The sequence below is a fragment of the Ruditapes philippinarum genome, unplaced genomic scaffold, assembly GCF_026571515.1.
Source record: "Ruditapes philippinarum isolate M1 unplaced genomic scaffold, ASM2657151v2 ctg1207_1_1_1_1, whole genome shotgun sequence".
In the NCBI taxonomy this organism is placed as follows: domain Eukaryota; kingdom Metazoa; phylum Mollusca; class Bivalvia; order Venerida; family Veneridae; genus Ruditapes; species Ruditapes philippinarum.
In genome coordinates this window covers 301,254-318,136 of record NW_026863877.1, presented here as the reverse complement: position 1 = coordinate 318,136, position 16,883 = coordinate 301,254, and the positions used below count along the sequence as shown (strand labels likewise).

The following is a 16,883-nucleotide window of genomic DNA, read 5'->3' as shown; positions in this document are numbered from 1 at the left end:
ATAAAACATCTTCTAGCGGATGTCTACCAAGTTTCAATTGAAAGCCCTAGGGCCTCTCTGTCCTATTTTTTTTAATCATTTGATCTCCAGAATACCTTTTGTTCTCTTAAAAAGAAATAGTGTAATACTTGCAGTGATAGAATATATTTTGTATACATTAGATTACTAATGTAGCAAAAGTCTCTTTTTGTAAGTTTTTTGTCTTTCCTGTATTTAGATTTCTTTCGCTTCTGAAAAGTATGACAAGCGGTTGTTATTGAGCGTTTGTGTGACAAAGCTGAAAGCGCGGACTTGTTGGCATTTCAGTGATTCAAAATAACTTCCGAGGTTTTAGGTTAATTATGGCTTCTTTTGTCGCTGAAGTGTTGACATCTGCTGGTAATAAATATTTCTTTTTCTTCCGTTTAATATCATACCTTACGTTGCACGTTACCGACCACAGGCACGAGTATCGGACCTACCAGCTTGATAAATAAATGTGTCAAAAACAAAAATTGTGAAAATTATATGAGCCCCCTTAAAAATATATCTTGTCGTATCGAAAACCCGTCAATCCAGGATACTTTTAGTTAAGAGAAGGACGGAAATTCAAGATTCGAGTCTACGTTCATTTGAAAACAATTGTCAAGACAAATAAAAAAAACTTTCATCACTATTTCACGTTTGTATTAAGCTTCCAAAGGAGACCGACCCGAAGTTTTTACCCCTTCCTGTTCATAAAATATATCTTATTTGGGGGAAACAAGGGCATTCATGCTAAAAATTCTAGGTAGACAAAATTGCGACACAACAATTCTGTACGTTAACACAGACCAATACAAGTTTGTCAGCCTAGTACAGGCCATAATAACTCGAATTATTAAATTACATTACTAAATAAGTTAAATGGGACCACTCACAACCGTCAGTAGCATCTGATACATGCGAGATTTGAGTTTGGCTATATCCTAGAATAGATCCCAGGGTCTAAACCTAGTCCAACTAATTGTACTCCGCGGCGAGATATTGTGCTATTTTCGTGTCTGGGCAATATCTCGCCTCTACGTACAACATAAAAAGTACCTTTTCTGTGGTGAAATTTGCGCCGGGATTTTGAGCGCAAGCTTTGGACCGTCTAAAATCGTATTAGAAATCATATTTGAATAAATTTGTTACGATACCTTTAAAGATTATTCATTTCTACATCAATTTCATGTTTTATTTGTGAAAATATTCCTAACATAAAGACTTTAATAGAAAAGTAAACACATGAACCATCAAAATAAAGACATCGCCGCTAATGTCACGTGACAGATACACTGTTGATTACTACACTGGTGTGTATGCGGTACTGCGTAACTGAGAAACGCCGAAACACTCTTAGTAAAGTTATATTTAAGACATTTATTTATGCAAAAAAAATAATACATGTAACTATAAAAGGATGAAAATATTATTTTATTGGGGCAGATGCAAAACTTATTCGTTATTGTCAGAGCGTTCTTAGAAATATCAGAATCATCATTATCTTTTTAGAAAAGCTACTACTATGTAAATGGACTCCTCACAAAATATTTTCTAGTTTATAAAAAAAAATATTTTGTTCAGCTTTCCCAGTAAATATAGGACATGGGACCTATTGGTAACAATAGATTTTTTTCCCCAAGATTATGATGAAAATAGGAATATGTTGATAGCAGAAACACGAGGTTTATATGTTTAAAGAGCAACGAACGGATTCCTAGTGCCTTAGCGACTATGAGAGGACGCCATTCTAAGGAATTTGACAGTCTGTTATTTATATAATGTTGATTAACTATTAAACGATATTTTCAATGTTTAAAATATTTTTTATCAATAATAAAACGAATAAATGTCAAACGCGGTATAAAACGAATAAATGTCAAACGCGGTGCCTCGACATTATACATGTATGTTCCATGTAATTTTATTATTTTTTTTTTTTATCCACGCAGGTCCATAATTCTTGCTAGTTTATTCCAAAAAGCTTTCTGAAGATGTTTATAGAAAGAAAAACACACACACGCACACACACGTAGGTATGAAATTGTTTTAAAATGACCGTGCTACAGGGAAAAAATACTCTGAAATTTATTTCATGAAACAGGACTGGTGCCCGCTTCATTTTTTTTGTTGTTGTTGTTTTTTGTTTTGCAATAGACTTTCATAATGTTGGTATACAGTAAAGATTTATTCCATATATTTCACTTTTATGCCGTTTAAGAAATTATTTTCTTTTATAAAATACACGCATGGCGAAGTGCGATGCGGCTTTTTTACAATGTCACATAAACAAAACGCTGTGCCGCTAATTTCTTTCACAGAGGTGTAGGGTGTGGAGCTCAAAACGATTTTAAAATAAAGAAATGCATATTTGTCAATCCCAGCACATGTACTGATCATGTATATATATATATAAAAATACTTAATATAAGCCGTTTTGAAAAAAAATCATATTTCAACGTCTATAATAATACACAAGATAAAAATGTTCGCCGGAAAAAAATCCGCACACCTACCGTCAAAAACACCATGTATTTTATTCCGTTTCCAATATTTTCACATAATCCTTTGGCCCACAGACACAGAAGATATAATTCTTCATGATGATGGTCAATTTTAAACTTCAACATCAATATAAACAACGCAGCAGCCGAAATAAACATCGAGATTATCGCCGTTTTACTCCATTTACAAAATCTTTCGACAAATTCAAACGTGGCACCCCAACGTTGACAAATATGTTTCATTTGGATTTTAAAGGCGTTTTGAGCTCCACACCCAAAGTGTCTGTGATTTCTTTGATTCTTGTCCAATCTTATAAGATTTAAGGGTTATGCAACACGTTTACTCATTTTAAACAATAATATATGATACAGATTGCTACTGCCCCAAGTATTCAAGTTGTTGCTTTGGAAAACGAACTTTATCTTGCGTTAATTCATAGCCGGGAAAACATACCGTGGAAACTCGTGACCGTAACACATTTAAATTCTTACCACCGTTTAAACAATTTTCATAAATGAATTATAGAAATAAATTTAAGCATAAGATTATCGTCTTTAAAATGAATCATCAAGTATATTTATAATTATAAATTGAAAAATAAATACATGTTATTAAAATCTAAAAATAACTTTTCTTTACAATTTGAACCATGTCAGCATGGAAAATTGTTTTAACTGATTCCGGATAGGAATCACGGCTCCAATTTAAATACTTATCTATAAATCAAATTTATTTAAAACTTAATCTTATAAATTTTAAGTTGTCACAAAGAATTTAAGTAAGGAAGAAACAGAACTGTGCAGTGTCAACATTTCCGAACTGTATATTGGTCAGCGTACCGGTGTCGGCGTTGTGGAATAGTTGACACGTAACGTTTCAAAAATAAATACATGGTTGAATATAATGTCTATACCGGAACAAAAACTTTTCTGGAACATCGCTTAAACAACGCCCAAATATCCAGGCCATTACGGCATGCTATGATTATAGTCTTTTATTACACGGATAAATGGTACACGCAGACAAACGAAATATGGGCGCTCGGAGTAACGAATTTTACTTTTCTGAAAACTGTTGAGGAATGAAAAATTAACGCAAGAATTTACCATTTGAATTCAAAAAATCTTTCATAGCTTAATGCACGTTTGGAAAACAAAACTTTCCTAGGGAAGGAGTTGCTGATTTTAATACGCAGCAAGTTGTAACTAACATAATTATTCTAACATAGAAAATACTACAGAGTGGTGACAATATAAATCTTAATGAAAATACAGTATTTGTCTATCCTTTAATAAACATGTTTATAAAAAAGAGGTCTAAATCAAAAGTTTCTCCGCATCATTTTAAAGATTTCAAGCAATTAGAAAAAATAGTTAAAGATTATTTCCTGGCGATTTATTTTAATGTAGCAATAAATATAATTAATAATAACAACATTAAAGAATAATAAGCACCGTTTAACAGTTTTTCATATTTTTTTTGCCACGCAAAAAAAAAATGACAACATTCACGCGGCACGGTACCGAACAATATCGATTTTTAGCGTACATGTTACATTACTGTAGCAACATCACAATATGGCGGCGTTGGTACACAAACGAGACGGTGAAATGAAACTAACGTGGTTTACTTTCTTCTAAGTTGATAGTCTAGCACTTTTTGAGCTGTTGATTCCTTAAAATTGTATTGTTGAATAGATTCTAAGTTTAAATTGTCTGCATTTTTACATTAACATCGAAATCCACGTTTCACCACAGAAAGGTCTCCTTTTGGTTTTGACGTTAAAGCGAGATTCTGCCCCAGAACGAAAATATCTCAGAATCAAGCTTTGTCACGTCAATATATTTTGACTAGGTCTAAACCAGGAGTAAATATAAGGTTCATTCCGTTTTCTACAGTGTGTTATATACAATTTTTACTTCTGAAATATACAAAGGGGTCTAATCCAGGAGATTGCCCGAGTTTCAAACCTCTACACAGTCTTTCGATTGCTTTCTACGCAGTAATTATAGAGTTATTGCCCTTTGTTACATGTACTTTTCAGTTGCTTTTTTCTTGTCTGGAGCATAACTTGAAAACCACTAGTTGGAATTCAATACAACTTCATACATTGGTCAAGCACACTGAAAGAATTTGCATTGCACAAGAACCATAACTGGATCTTGACTAATGACAGAGTTAGTCATTCATTACTTTTTCTTGTCCAGAGCATAACTTGAAAACTTATGGTTGGAATTCAATGCAACTTCATACAATGGTCAAGCGCAATGAGAGGAAGTGCAATGTACAATAACTACAACTTCTTCTTCAGTATTTGCGTTATTTGAGTTATTGCCCTTGTTCGGTGCATACGTAAAAACTAATATTTGGAATTGAATGCAACTTCATACAATGGTCAAGTGCAATGAGAGGAGGTGCAGTGCTCAAGAACCGTAACTCTGTCTGGACTTATTACAGAGTATTTCAATAAAACTTTATCAATTGTCAACCACAGTGAAAGGAAATGCAACATACAAGAACCACAACTATCTTTAATTGCCCACAACCATAACTCTATTTCAATTCTTCTACAAGGTATTCAGTAATTCTGTTACTAGTAACTTCCTCATTTCCGAAGCAGACTTGCGGGGTATTAATCACATTTAGTGATAGCTCTAGTTTTGTTTAAAGGTCAGCTAGAGACACAGGAGGCTTCTGCCAAGCTGCATCAACTTTCCAAAAAGATTGACAGTCTTAAGTTAGAGGTATATGAGATCACCAGCAACAAATACACCAACTTTCTTCCCCAGCTGCATAATACAGAACAACTTGTAAATGATGTTGAGGCTGTTAAAACAGAGATGGATGATATTGCCAACAGGATTGAGAATCAGGTAATAATATAAAATACATTGTCACACTAATTAAACAAAAATAGATGCTTATTATTACTAGTACTTAAAAGGCACATAAACTCTCAGAAATTAGTACATTTTTTTCTTAAGAAAGTGCAAACATGTGTTTATACTGTTCTGAAAATGTATTTAGAACATATTTGATGACCGTCATTTGAAGAAAGTAGTGTTGAATGTGATATTTTTCATAAATATAGTGACATGTTGAGATGTAAACCAAGTTGTCTTGCATACAAAATACTAAAGCACTTGAACTACATAATTCTAATCTGCAAAGCAACATAAAAAGCAAAAGATGGTTAAGTGATATGATCAATAAGTAACTTGTTGGAAACTGTAACAACACAAGAATTAAAAAGATTTTGAGAAATAAAAGTAATTTCCTTTTTTGGGCAAAATAGGTCTAAAAAAAACAAGAACAAGTGTTTAACTCTTAATGTTGAATCAGTCCACATAATATTTCCTTTTATCTACATGAAGTTTATCACTCTTGCCCAGTAGCCATGTCTGTGATTTTTCATGCCTATAAAAGGCCTATTCCCAATGGAAATTTTCTTTAAAATTATGCATTTTTTCCCAAAAATATGAAAATACATCACTTTTTTTATTACTTTTAGCAATAATTCTTCTTGAAATCAAGAGGCTAAGGCCTCTTCCTATTAAGTAAGAAAAAACTACAACAATGTTGATTAATCACATTGACACATTGAGTTTTCTTGTCCATTGCAGACTTCAGAAACACTTTTTCAAATTCTGTGTGCAATACATGCATTTTTTAGAGAGTTTGGTTCACAGAATATGTACTACCTTTAGTCCTCCCTTGCTGTTTCAACGATTAATGTGGGAAGCTTTGTAAACAACATTAGCAATGGTACATAACTAATTCACACTTGTTAGATGCCTGTCTGCCGATTCATAACTGGAGAGTATACTGTAAAAAACAAAAACAATTATTTTTATCCTGAGTTCATGTGTATCTTAGGTTAGCCACAAAAAAAATTTCACACAGTTTTGGACTTACAAAACATAAGAAAAAGAGATGACAAACTACGTTTATAGGACTTCATTTAATAATGTGTTTATCAGGGCATTATGAATTTTTCCAACATATGATTGAACTTTTTTCACCATTTACTAACTAAAGTAACAATATGATATAGGGCGCAGCCCGCTATATTCACAAATAATGGCATTAAGCTGCATATTCTTAATTAAAAACAAAACTGGTAAAGAACACTGTATTTGATAACTTAATGATCACACATTTACATAAAATTTAAGTGCATTATGAATTTCCATAGATAAATAAAAGTAAACAAAATTCAAACTTAAAAGTAATAAAATGATTTTTAATTGTAGATCAAAAGTCAGTTGAACATGTCAACAGGAGAATTTCAGTCATTAACAGGACAGCTGGAGGATGTAAACTGTCTTCTTACAGTGCTTGAGAAGATTGTAAACTTGCAGGTTAGTTACTTACATTTTTGTTTCCTTCCAATAAATGATATATACTTGTGTGCAATTGCTAGAACATAATTTAATGTCATAATGCCTTGTAATTGTATTCTTTGATATGAATAACCTGTCATTTGCATATTGTCCCCGCCTTTTTGGAGAAAGATATTTTTGAGATCTAAGTTTTGAAGTTCAATGAATCATTTAAAGTAAATTTTCATTGTTACAGGATGGATTGGAAGCCATTGAGACTGCAGTAAGAACTCAAGAATACTCCAAAGCTGCAGATGCTGTTTACCTAGTAAAATCACTGCTAGCACAGAAAGTGTTTGGACATGAAAATGAGGTGAACATTCTTGCAGCTATCCAGACCGAGGGTCATATACAGGTACAGAAGCTGATAAGTGATCTGTCAGATAAATGGAAAGCTATGATACAATGGACATTGCCAGATGAGAAACAGAAGCATACAGATGCTGAAAATACAAGAAAAACTGAACTTAGAATAAATACTAAAGGTGAAAGAGTAGATCTTCTAGACAAAGTTGTCATTGGTATGAAGAAGATGAACATTTTAGATGAGAAAATGAAAAGATTTGGTGAAAGGTTGTTACAAAATGTGATAGAGCCAGTAATGACATACACAAACTGTGAAGTAAAAGAGAGTGATGCTGGAAATACTAAGATATTATCAGTACTTGTACACGTCGAAGATGATCAAGGTTGTCCAACTCCAACAGAAATGTTTGAAAATTTAGACAAAATTTTACGATTTCTCAACTCAAACATGTTACATGTTGTAATTGGTGAAGAAAAAGGTGAAAATACCCAACCTTTTACGTTAATGAGAGTTTTAGGGGACATGATAGCAAATCAAACTTTAGAGCTTGCTGTGAAGCAGTGCCTTATTAAAGCCATACCAAGTAGTAACAAGGAGCTTGAAGAATTCAATACTGTTGTTATCATGACAGAAGAGGTGCATAAACATTTGATCAAATTATGCTTTATACTGCCAGACAACACTATTTTGGTGGACTATGTTCAGAATGTAAATGTGTTGTTTGCCAACAAGAAATGTCAGGAGATCCTAGAGAGAGCAAGAAGATTAATGACTACAGAGGTACATAATACTGTAGTAGTAAGTCATGATAAACCACTCGGTGATTTACCTCCCTTAATGGAAGGAATGCCTGGAGCGAAGAAAGCTCGTAGAGATGACCTTGCTGTGGAGTCCCCATTGAGTGGAAATACATTCAGGCTTCCAAAATGCCATATCAGGTATTTAAATATTTAATATCTACATTAAACACTGACTTTGCTAGGAGCTGTCAATAGAACTAGGGAAGTAGAAAGAAGTCATAATTATGTTAAAATATCAACGGTAGAACTTACTCTTTAAAGTCTTTTTGTAACTATAATTTTACTTTCATGTCTTTTTTACATTCTCTTAAAGTACCTTTAAGAAAAGGTTACTATAGATTATAAACAGAAAAAAATATTACTAACTCTAGTTGAACATTTCAGTACATCTATACAAGAATTGATGACCATGGCTTATGAAACATTAAGAGAGGCAGGAGAAAGTTCCCCACAATGTGCCATACAAATGTTCTGTGCAGTGAGAAATATGTTTGAATTGTTCTGCAGTGTGTTTCCTACATACCACAAACAGAGTCTTGAGACACTTCCACAATTTACTGGTATTTTATTTATAACATGATATATTGACTAATATTTCACGTTGACTATACAGTTAGACATATTCTACTAACATGTCATTTGGCACTGGTTTAAAACCTTTGGTGATATTTTATCGGAAATTTTAGATCTCATAAACTACACACTTCAAAATTTACATGGCTTTTAATAGATAGGAATTATCTGTTCAATGTGTAAGATGCAGAATAAGAATGGATTTTGGCTGAATTTAACCACATTGGAAAATTAGAAAGTTCTAGCTTCCATTGGCCCTAGCTTTTGTATGAATTGTTACTGCATTATATAACCTCTTGTTTATTTCCTACCAGACTCATGTTTTATTGTCAATCATTGTGAATATCTATATAAAATATGCTGTCAGAATGGTGGCTGCTGATTCATACTAAATCAGAGGAATGTCTGTTGTTTTTTTTATGCCCCCGCCATATAATGGCTGGGGCAAATAGTGTTACCCTGTTCCGTCATTCTATCATTCCGTCATCATCAGTTTCCGTTCATTATCTTAGTAACGGTTGCACACATTCAACTCAAATTTGGCATATGGATATGTCATGAGAAAATACAGGTCAAGTTCGAATGTGGTCATGGTTTGATGATTTTTGGCAGAGTTATGCCCCTTTTACTTTGAAAATAATATGAAATTTTCAGTTTCCGTTCATTATCTCCCCAACGGTATTACACATTCAACTCAAACTTGACGTATGAATAGGTCATGAGAAAATACAGGTCAAGTTCGAAGTTGGTCATGGTTCGATGTTTTTTGGCAGAGTTATGCCCCTTTTACTTTGAAAATAATATGAAATTTTCAGTTTCTGTTCATTATCTCCCCAACGGTATTACATATTCAACTCAAATTTGACATATGGATACGTTAAAGAAATGCGCAGGCCAAGTTCGAATTTAGTTATGGTTCAATGATTTTTTGCAGAGTAATGCCCCTGTCACTTTAAAAAAAATATGAAATTTTCAGCTTCCATTCATTATCTCCTTTAGGGTAATACACATTCAACTCAAATTTGACATATGGGTACATCAAAGAAATACGCAGGTCAAGTTCAAATTGTGTCATGGTTTCGATGATTTTTGGCAGAGTTATGCCCCTTTAACTTTGAAAAAAAAAGGAAATTTTCAGTTCCCATTCATTATCTCCCCAACAGTTGTACATATTCAACTCAAATTAAAGATATGGATATGTCATAAAAATGCATTGGTCAATTTCCAATTTGGTCATGGTTTGATGATAGCTGACAGAGTTATCCCTCTTGAATCTTGAAAAACATTTGTGCAAACAAATTTGGAACTAAATATTATAACATCTGAAATTTTGGCTGCATGCGGGGGCATCCGTGGCGTGACGACCATTTCTAGTTGTTGTTTTTTTTATTCCAAAATTCAAGGCCACACAAATAGTGATATTTCATATATAGTATGGTCTTAAGTATGCCATATGCCACACATTCAAAAGCACATCATTTCATAATATATAAAAGGTACTAAAAAGTAATTATAAACACAAGAAAGCTGTTAACATTAGTGTTGTCCCGATTGTCTCTGAGAATCGATAACTAATCGGATCACCCCAAAATCAGCGACAATCGATAGTCCTTTTTAACAATCGATTATTTTAATGTTCTACTACCGCAGAATTGCCTAGGGCATAACTTTTTTACATAAAAGTCAAATAGAAGTTTCCGACCAAATCTCTTTAATTCCAGAGGATCCTGTAGTCTTTTTTGTTTGCCTTATCAAAAAAGAAATACAGAAAAAACATGGCTAGTGAATAAGTGGGTGCTTATTTATTCTCAAAATATGGTCACTATTGTATAAAAAAATACATACAAGGATTGGTACCTTAAAAGAAAAAGGGCCATAAAAACTGCAAAACTCGATTATACTATCGGAAGACAATCGATTGTGGTGATCCGATTATCGATAGTGACTTTTGAGTCCGATACCCAACACTAGTTAACATTCAATAGGAAATATGTGAAAATGTGTGTTGTTTAGAACATACAAGCTTAGAACATTTGAAGTAGATGACATTTTGACTTAAAACTTGTGTTATCAGATTTACACTTGTAAATGACTCTTAATGATGTTCTATAAAAATGCAGATCATTAATAAATGGAACAATAACTCTGGATTTTTTTTCAGCTTTGCATTACAACAACTGTATGTATATCTCTCATCATTTGATGACACTTGGTCACCAGTTCAGCAAGAAACTTCCTCAGACAATTAATGCAACATTTGTGGATCTTGTTCCCAAGATACGTAGACTTGGCACAGAGACGTTCTTACAACAGTTGTCCAAACAGAAAGCACAGATGTTAGAATACCTTGCTGCTGCTAATGGTATGTCATATTTGAAGGACATAAAAGATTTTAGCTATCTTCTCACCCAACATATGAATCTGAAACATATCTCTCCCTTTTGAAGGGCCTGGTCATCATGTTGTGAGGGTGACTATCACAAATGGCTGAGTGTTGCATTCAAAATTTTTAATCAATTATGTTATACCAAGAGGGAAGTCAGTGGCTGAGTGGTTAAGGTCATTAAATTCATATCTTTTACTCGTCACTGCTGTAGGTTCAAATCTCACCAGAGTCTTTGGATTCTTTCATGTGAAGAAGCTAGCTGAATGTTAATGGTTTGTGTCTGAAATTGTACATGTAGGGGCACCTGAGGTCTTCCTCTAAAAATTATGCTGGAAAACTGCGATATGACCATTCCAGTGTTGGTATGACCAAAAACCTAACTATTGTGTGATGTAAAACCCAACCAAAAACATCACTAGAGATGATAAAATATCCAGTTTGCCCGCAGCATAATTATTTATACACGCATAAAGACATTAAAGTATTACTTTATTTCAACTGTTCATCATCATGAAATATGCTACATAACCTAGACTTGATCTAGGTCAGTAGGTCAAAAGTCAGGGTTAAACCAAGAAGTCATCTGTGCCATGTACAAATTTAGGGTCCTTTAGTATTTGTTAAACTTATGGGCATATTTTGTGACCATTGGACTATTGTTAATAAATAAGCAGAAACATGCACTAAATAATGCATTATTTGATCAAACTTTCCCCAGATAGGGCAGGAAAAATATAAAAGCATGATTGTAAGTTTTTTGGTGAGTTTACCTTTTATTTTGATATATTATACAGAAATCTTATTATTTCAGGATTCCTGAATGTATCTGAAAAAGAAGCATTTTTTGCCACAGAGAAAGCTGTGAAACAAGTTCTACATCAACTTCAACATCTTAGAAAAGTCTGGCATGAAATACTTCCTCCTACCAACTATAGAAAAGCTCTAGGTAAAAATATGGTGTCAAAAAAGTTAAATACTCTAATGAAAGTCTTTATAGATGGGTTAGATTTTATACACCCAAAAGATTTCTCTTTGTGACAAATTATGGTATTGTGTTGTCGTTTTGTCTGTAGACAATTTGAAAAGTTTTAATGATTGCATTTGTTAATTTTTGTTATATCAAAAGTATTCAAAACAAAGGTTTTGGAACAAATTTCCCTACAGTCATTTCATTATTGATAAAAAGTTATCAACATCCCTACATCATTAGGACCTCTTTGTCTGTATAGTTCTTCAAATCACCATTTGTCAGGAACATGTAAAGTAGCATTAACTAGCTTATGGAAAGTTAGTGGTTCTCCTAAGGTGCCGACTTGTGGCTGAAATTATGTTCCACAAGTAAAGCTGGAAATTTGTCATAATTATGACCTTAACATTATCAGTGTGACTTGAAACCCAAATAAATAAAAGAAGAGAAAATAAATCTGTAAATATAAGAAATTATTTAAAGAAAAAAAACAACAATTTTTCAATGTTTTTTTGTGCCCCCACGTTAGTGGCGGGCATTTAGATTTACCCTTGTCCGTCCTTCCGTCAGTCCGTCCTTCCGTCCGTCCTTCCGTCCGTCCGTCCGTTCACTTTTGTGTCGCACGTAACTCAAAAAGTATTTGACCTAGAGTCATGAAACTTTACAGGAATGTTGATCAGCATGTGTAGTTGTGCACCTGGGTATTTTCATCTGGATATTTTTAGTATTTTCAGAGTTATTGCCCTTGACTTAGTAAAATTTTGCAATTTTCAACTTGTGTCGCATGTAACTCCAAAAGTATTTGACCTACAGTCATGAAACTTTACAGGAATGTTGATCAGCATGTGTAGTTGTGCACCTGGGTATTTTCGTCTGGATATTTTTAGTATTTTCAGAGTAATTGCCCTTGACTTAGTAAAATTTGGCAATTTTCAACTTGTGTCGCATGTAACTCAAAAAGTATTTGACCTAGAGTCATGAAACTTTACAGGAATGTTGATCAGCATGTGTAGTTGTGCACCTGGGTATTTTCGTCTGGATATTTTTAGTATTTTCAGAGTTATTGCCCTTGACTTAGTAAAATTTTGCAATTTTCAACTTGTGTCGCATGTAACTCAAAAAGTATTTGACCTAGAGTCATGAAACTTTACAGGAATGTTGATCAGCATGTGTAGTTGTGCACCTGGGTATTTTCGTCTGGATATTTTTAGTATTTTCAGAGTAATTGCCCTTGACTTAGTAAAATTTTGCAATTTTCAACTTGTGTCGCACGTAACTCAAAAAGTATTTGACCTAGAGTCATGAAACTTTACAGGAATGTTGATCAGCATGTGTAGTTGTGCACCTGGGTATTTTCATCTGGATATTTTTAGTATTTTCAGAGTTATTGCCCTTGACTTAGTAAAATTTTGCAATTTTCAACTTGTGTCGCATGTAACTCAAAAAGTATTTGACCTAGAGTCATGAAACTTTACAGGAATGTTGATCAGCATGTGTAGTTGTGCACCTGGGTATTTTCGTCTGGATATTTTTAGTATTTTCAGAGTAATTGCCCTTGACTTAGTAAAATTTTGCAATTTTCAACTTGTGTCGCATGTAACTCAAAAAGTATTTGACCTAGAGTCATGAAACTTTACAGGAATGTTGATCAGCATGTGTAGTTGTGCACCTGGGTATTTTCGTCTGGATATTTTTAGTATTTTCAGAGTTATTGCCCTTGACTTAGTAAAATTTTGCAATTTTCAACTTGTGTCGCATGTAACTCAAAAAGTATTTGACCTAGAGTCATGAAACTTTACAGGAATGTTGATCAGCATGTGTAGTTGTGCACCTGGGTATTTTCGTGTGCATATTTTTAGTATTTTTAGAGTAATTGCCCTTGACTTAGTAAAATTTTGCAATTTTTAACTTGTGTCGCACATAACTCAAAAAGTATTTGACCTAGAGTCATGAAACTTTACAGGAATGTTGATCAGCATGTGTAGTTGTGCACCTGGGTATTTTCGTCTGGATATTTTTAGTATTTTCAGAGTTATTGCCCTTGACTTAGTAAAATTTGGCAATTTTCAACATGTGTCGCACATAACTCAAAAAGTATTTGACGTAGAGTCATGTAACTTTACAGGAATATTGATCAGCATGTGCAGTTGTGCACCAGGTATTTTCGTCTGGATTTATTTAGTATTTTTAGAGTTATTGCCCTTCACATAGAAAATTTTTGCAATTTTCATCTTGTGTCGCAAGTTTCTCAAAAAGGATTTGACATAGTCAATAAACCTTATGGGCAGGTTGCTCAGCATATTTTAGATTTGCACCTGGGGTTTGGCTTGTGGATTTATCCAGTATTTGTAGAGTTATTTCCCTGGACTTAGTAAAAAGATTGACAGAACAGTGTCGCGGTGGGGGCACCCGTGTCCTATGGACACATTTCTAGTTTTCATCTAGGTTTCAACATGTTGCTCAATGCAATCGACCTTTTTGAAATCAGTTAGTCTTAAAAGGAAAGGTACATAATCCTTTCGTTCAAAATTCAGGAAAGTTTAATTTGAAGTGGATGAAAATCTATTTAATTTGGAAGTATTAATTAAAAGACATAAAAAATTTGAATCATTTGCATTATTTATAGCAATGTGCCTTGTAGCGTTTAAATGAAATATCCTAACATTTGTTGTTGTTTCTAAAACAGGAGGATTACTAAATGGTGTGATCATTGAGATAACAGACAGTATTGTGGCCTTAGAGGACATCTCAGCTGATGATACCAAACAACTGTCCAGATTGATAACCACCATCTCCGAGAGAGCACCAGAACTCTTTAAAGTGGACGAAGATGAAAAGACTAATATTACAATTGAGATACAGAGAAACGTAGCCAAATGGCAAAGGTTTCGTGAACTTGACATGGTACTTAATGGCAGTATGATTGAAATAGGTGATAGATGGGCTTCAGGGAAAGGTCCGCTTGCTGTTGCATTTACAGCAAATGAGGTGAAACAGTTGATACGAGCTTTGTTTCAGAATACTGAAAGAAGGGCTACAATGTTGGCAAAAATTAAATAAGTCAACTTGGGGTTTATTGCAGTTGTTTTGTGTTATATATATTTATTGGAAAATATTGCTTTATGTTTTTTTAAGCGATTGAAGTAGTTATTGTTAAGGTATTGAATTGAAATGTGATGTGACTGTTTATAAGCTAAAGTTGATTTCTTAATCTAGGTCTAATCTAATTGAAGCACAGGTAGGTGTCAGATTTGATAACAGAAAGATGGTTGATTCAGTAAACCAATAATGTTTTTCACCTTTCAATGGGGCATTGCTATCTTAGCAAAAAAAGTAAGGGAGATTTACCATCCATATTTGAAAATATAAACATTTAAAGTTGTAAATCTACACTGTTTTCAACCATTTAACACTTAAAATTAAATATAAATTTTGAAATACATCTTCATTCAAAAAATGGCTTCCAGTAGCCATGCAAACTGCATCCTTACTGAAAATGAATAATTTTCAGAAAGGAGGCCTAATGCCTTGAACAATAACACTTTTTGGTGATTTTTGTGGGTAGGTAGCTTGAGGGGGAATAATATTTTATTTAAGGCCTAGACATTTGTAATTTATGTGAAAAAAGATGCTTGTCATATGTGCTATCTGTTATTTGTTAAATATAAGTACATGAATAAAATATATATAAAGTCTATATCAGTTAGACAGTTGTGATTATGAGTGTCCCTGTAATTAAAGAGAGAATGTGAATTTTGCTTAATACATGAATATTGATTTGCTTAATACTCGAGTTGAATATTGTTATTGCATTTGGATCCCCTGGGGTCAAGGTAACCGTTACTAAAAATAGAAAAATGGTTTCCGGACAATAACTAGAGTTTGGAATAAGATATTGTACTCAAATATAGTATAAAGCAAGTTTATCTAAATTGAAGATCCTGGTTTGCATTGCAATTAATTGAAATAATTCTTTATTCACAGTTAATTCTTTATAATTTCTTAAATTATAGGTCGAGTTCAAATTTTGCTTTAGACCACTTATTTTTCAAAAAGTCAAAGTTGCTGGTTGGGGTATTAGTCACCTTTAATGATAGCTCTAGTTACTGCTGTGCACTAAATAATACAGTCTGTGCTTGCAGCCATTGTAAGATTCTTATAATCTCACCTGAGCATACACAATAGAACTTTTGTAACAGCTTGATGTCTATTGTTTTCCACAATTTCTTTAAATAACATCTCAACAACATGGTGGACTTTTACCAAACATCACATAATTCATCTTCAAAAGTTAAGTATATGGCTCTGAATCTGATGCTTACATATTCAGCAAGAGGCATCCCATTGTAGTTCTCTTTTAGTCATTGGTAGTTCTCTTTTAGTCACAGGGTCAAAATTGATCCCATCCAGGGCTCACTTAGTTTTCAAAAACATTAACACATTTAAATCTCTGAAATTACATGTCCTAGGACTGAGATATGTAGCATTGCCTCTACAAAACTTAAATGCCCCTGGTGTCAAAAATGGTGCCATCCAAATGTGATCCAAAAACTTATTTTTGCATTGAAGTATTGTGACTTTTCTAAAAATGGATCTTTGTTTAGTGATTTAGAGCAATCATATTTGCCTTGTTTTTATTATCAATTTCCACTAGAGGTACATATATTACTAATCAGAACCTTTAGGAAATTTTCATAATAGATGTACTTTTCAAAGTAGAGGTCTTTCAAATATTGCTTAAGTCAAACATTAAAGATCATCCTCTTTTAACGGAATAAACAACATAACAAATATAAATGAAAAAGAAAATAAATTTATTTGAATATGATCATATCACAGAAAGTTATTAACATGTAAATAGAACTCTTTATCTGAATAAAGGTATATATAATTAAACAACAGGAAATAATTAACATAGTACATCAGACTAATGTGAAATTATTTCATTTCAATCACAAAT

General features: G+C 33.2%; 1 protein-coding gene across 1 annotated transcript; it reads left to right on the top strand.

The window, feature by feature from the left end:
* Positions 1–238: 238 nt before the first annotated feature.
* LOC132723628 (centromere/kinetochore protein zw10 homolog) lies at positions 239–15,620 on the top strand. The gene is made up of 8 exons (XM_060708391.1): positions 239–378; positions 5,179–5,381; positions 6,762–6,869; positions 7,087–8,135; positions 8,382–8,557; positions 10,732–10,932; positions 11,768–11,902; positions 14,610–15,620. Exons 1-8 carry the CDS (start codon positions 342–344, stop codon positions 14,981–14,983), a joined length of 2,283 nt encoding a protein of 760 aa, XP_060564374.1. The 5' UTR covers positions 239–341; the 3' UTR covers positions 14,984–15,620.
* The last annotated feature ends 1,263 nt before the right edge of the window (positions 15,621–16,883 follow it).

Coding starts and splice junctions, on each gene's coding strand:
- LOC132723628 (XM_060708391.1), top strand. CDS start 342: ATGGCTTCTTTTGTCGCTGAAGTGTTGACATCTGCTG. Junction 8,136..8,381: donor CTTCCAAAATGCCATATCAG/GTATTTAAATAT, acceptor TGAACATTTCAG/TACATCTATACAAGAATTGA. Junction 11,903..14,609: donor CAACTATAGAAAAGCTCTAG/GTAAAAATATGG, acceptor TTTCTAAAACAG/GAGGATTACTAAATGGTGTG.